At 34.8% G+C, this 1,200-nt stretch overlaps 1 protein-coding gene across 1 annotated transcript; it reads right to left on the reverse strand.

Moving 5' to 3' along the window:
* Window positions 1-235: 235 nt before the first annotated feature.
* Window positions 236-832, reverse strand: LOC125998997 (coiled-coil domain-containing protein 169-like). The gene has a single exon (XM_049767007.1). The coding sequence runs from the start codon at window positions 830-832 to the stop codon at window positions 236-238; it is 597 nt and encodes a 198-aa protein (XP_049622964.1).
* Window positions 833-1,200: the final 368 nt, after the last annotated feature.

Here is a 1,200-nt window from a genome sequence, read left to right on the forward strand (position 1 = left end):
ATTTTTTATAGTATACAAAAGATATAATAATATTTTTAAATATATTTATAATTAAACCAACTACTACAAATAGCTCTTACATAAACAAAAGACCTTCTGGAAGATTTAAAGAGATTTATTTGCTCTTTAATTTCCTTTGCTATTTTATTCCCTTTAAAAAGAGCTAAATATTAACTTCATGGGTTGATTATTACAATGAAGTAAGGGAATAAATAGAAATGAACCAGTTCTGGAATTAATGTTTGAGTTTTGAAAGGTGGCTTGATCCTGCTTTCTTTTTATCTGAACCTTTTTTGACACAATTAGTTAGAGAGTGCGCTCCTGTATTTGTGGTTGGATTCTCTCTCATTCTCTTCATATATTCTATCTGCTGTCTTTTGAAAGTGTTATAGGACGTCAGCTTGGATATTTCAATTGCATTTTTACGACATTCCTCACGGGTCTTCTGATTCAGCTTTGATTCTTGTTCCAATCGAAGTCCACAAGCTCTCACTTGATTTTCAAGAGATCTTTTATCCTTTTGGAGCTGTCTTAGTATTTCAGTTAAGGACTCTACTGACATTCTCTCATAGACATGAATAGATGATAGTCTATCTGCATAGTTGACACAGACTTTGTCCAATTTCTCTTTCAGGTAAAGAACTTGCTTCTTTAGCTGAGAATTTATTTCCAGTTGCTCTTCATAAAGCACTCTCCATTCACGGCTTTCCTTAGTGCTAGTAGTGTCTTCCTTTTCTAGTTCAGCCACCTTTTGTTTTAGTTCATTTATTGAGACTAGGACAGAGTCTTTCCTTTTAACTTCATCTTTTAACTTCTGTTTAAGACGAGTCATGCTTGCCCTTCTATAACTGTCTCTCCTCTCATCTCCCATAATGTCTGGTCAGAGAGGTCTACACACTTCTCTTCAGCACAGCCTAGAATTGGAGACTGAAGGCACACCTAAGGCTGGCCAGGATAATTTATTGCTATGACCTGTTGTCATGGAGTCTCCTGGACTCCTTTTTGAGTATTCTCCTTCAGAACTTAAATAAGTCATCAAGTTACTTTCTTGTCTCCATGGTTCTTAAAGGGAACTGAGCTCTTTGGATATGTTATCATTTCTTCCTTGATATTTTCAAATTTTCTCTTTGACTTTCAAGTTTGGATTTTATAGCTGTGATTATCTTTATGTGTGTTCTACTTAAAATTCATGGGCCTTCT

Source organism: Suncus etruscus, chromosome X (assembly GCF_024139225.1).
Source record: "Suncus etruscus isolate mSunEtr1 chromosome X, mSunEtr1.pri.cur, whole genome shotgun sequence".
Lineage (NCBI taxonomy): Eukaryota > Metazoa > Chordata > Mammalia > Eulipotyphla > Soricidae > Suncus > Suncus etruscus.

Bases quoted from the DNA above. Each gene is read 5' to 3' on its own strand.
- LOC125998997 (XM_049767007.1), bottom strand. From the start codon at position 832: ATGACTCGTCTTAAACAGAAGTTAAAAGATGAAGTTAAAAGGAAAGAC.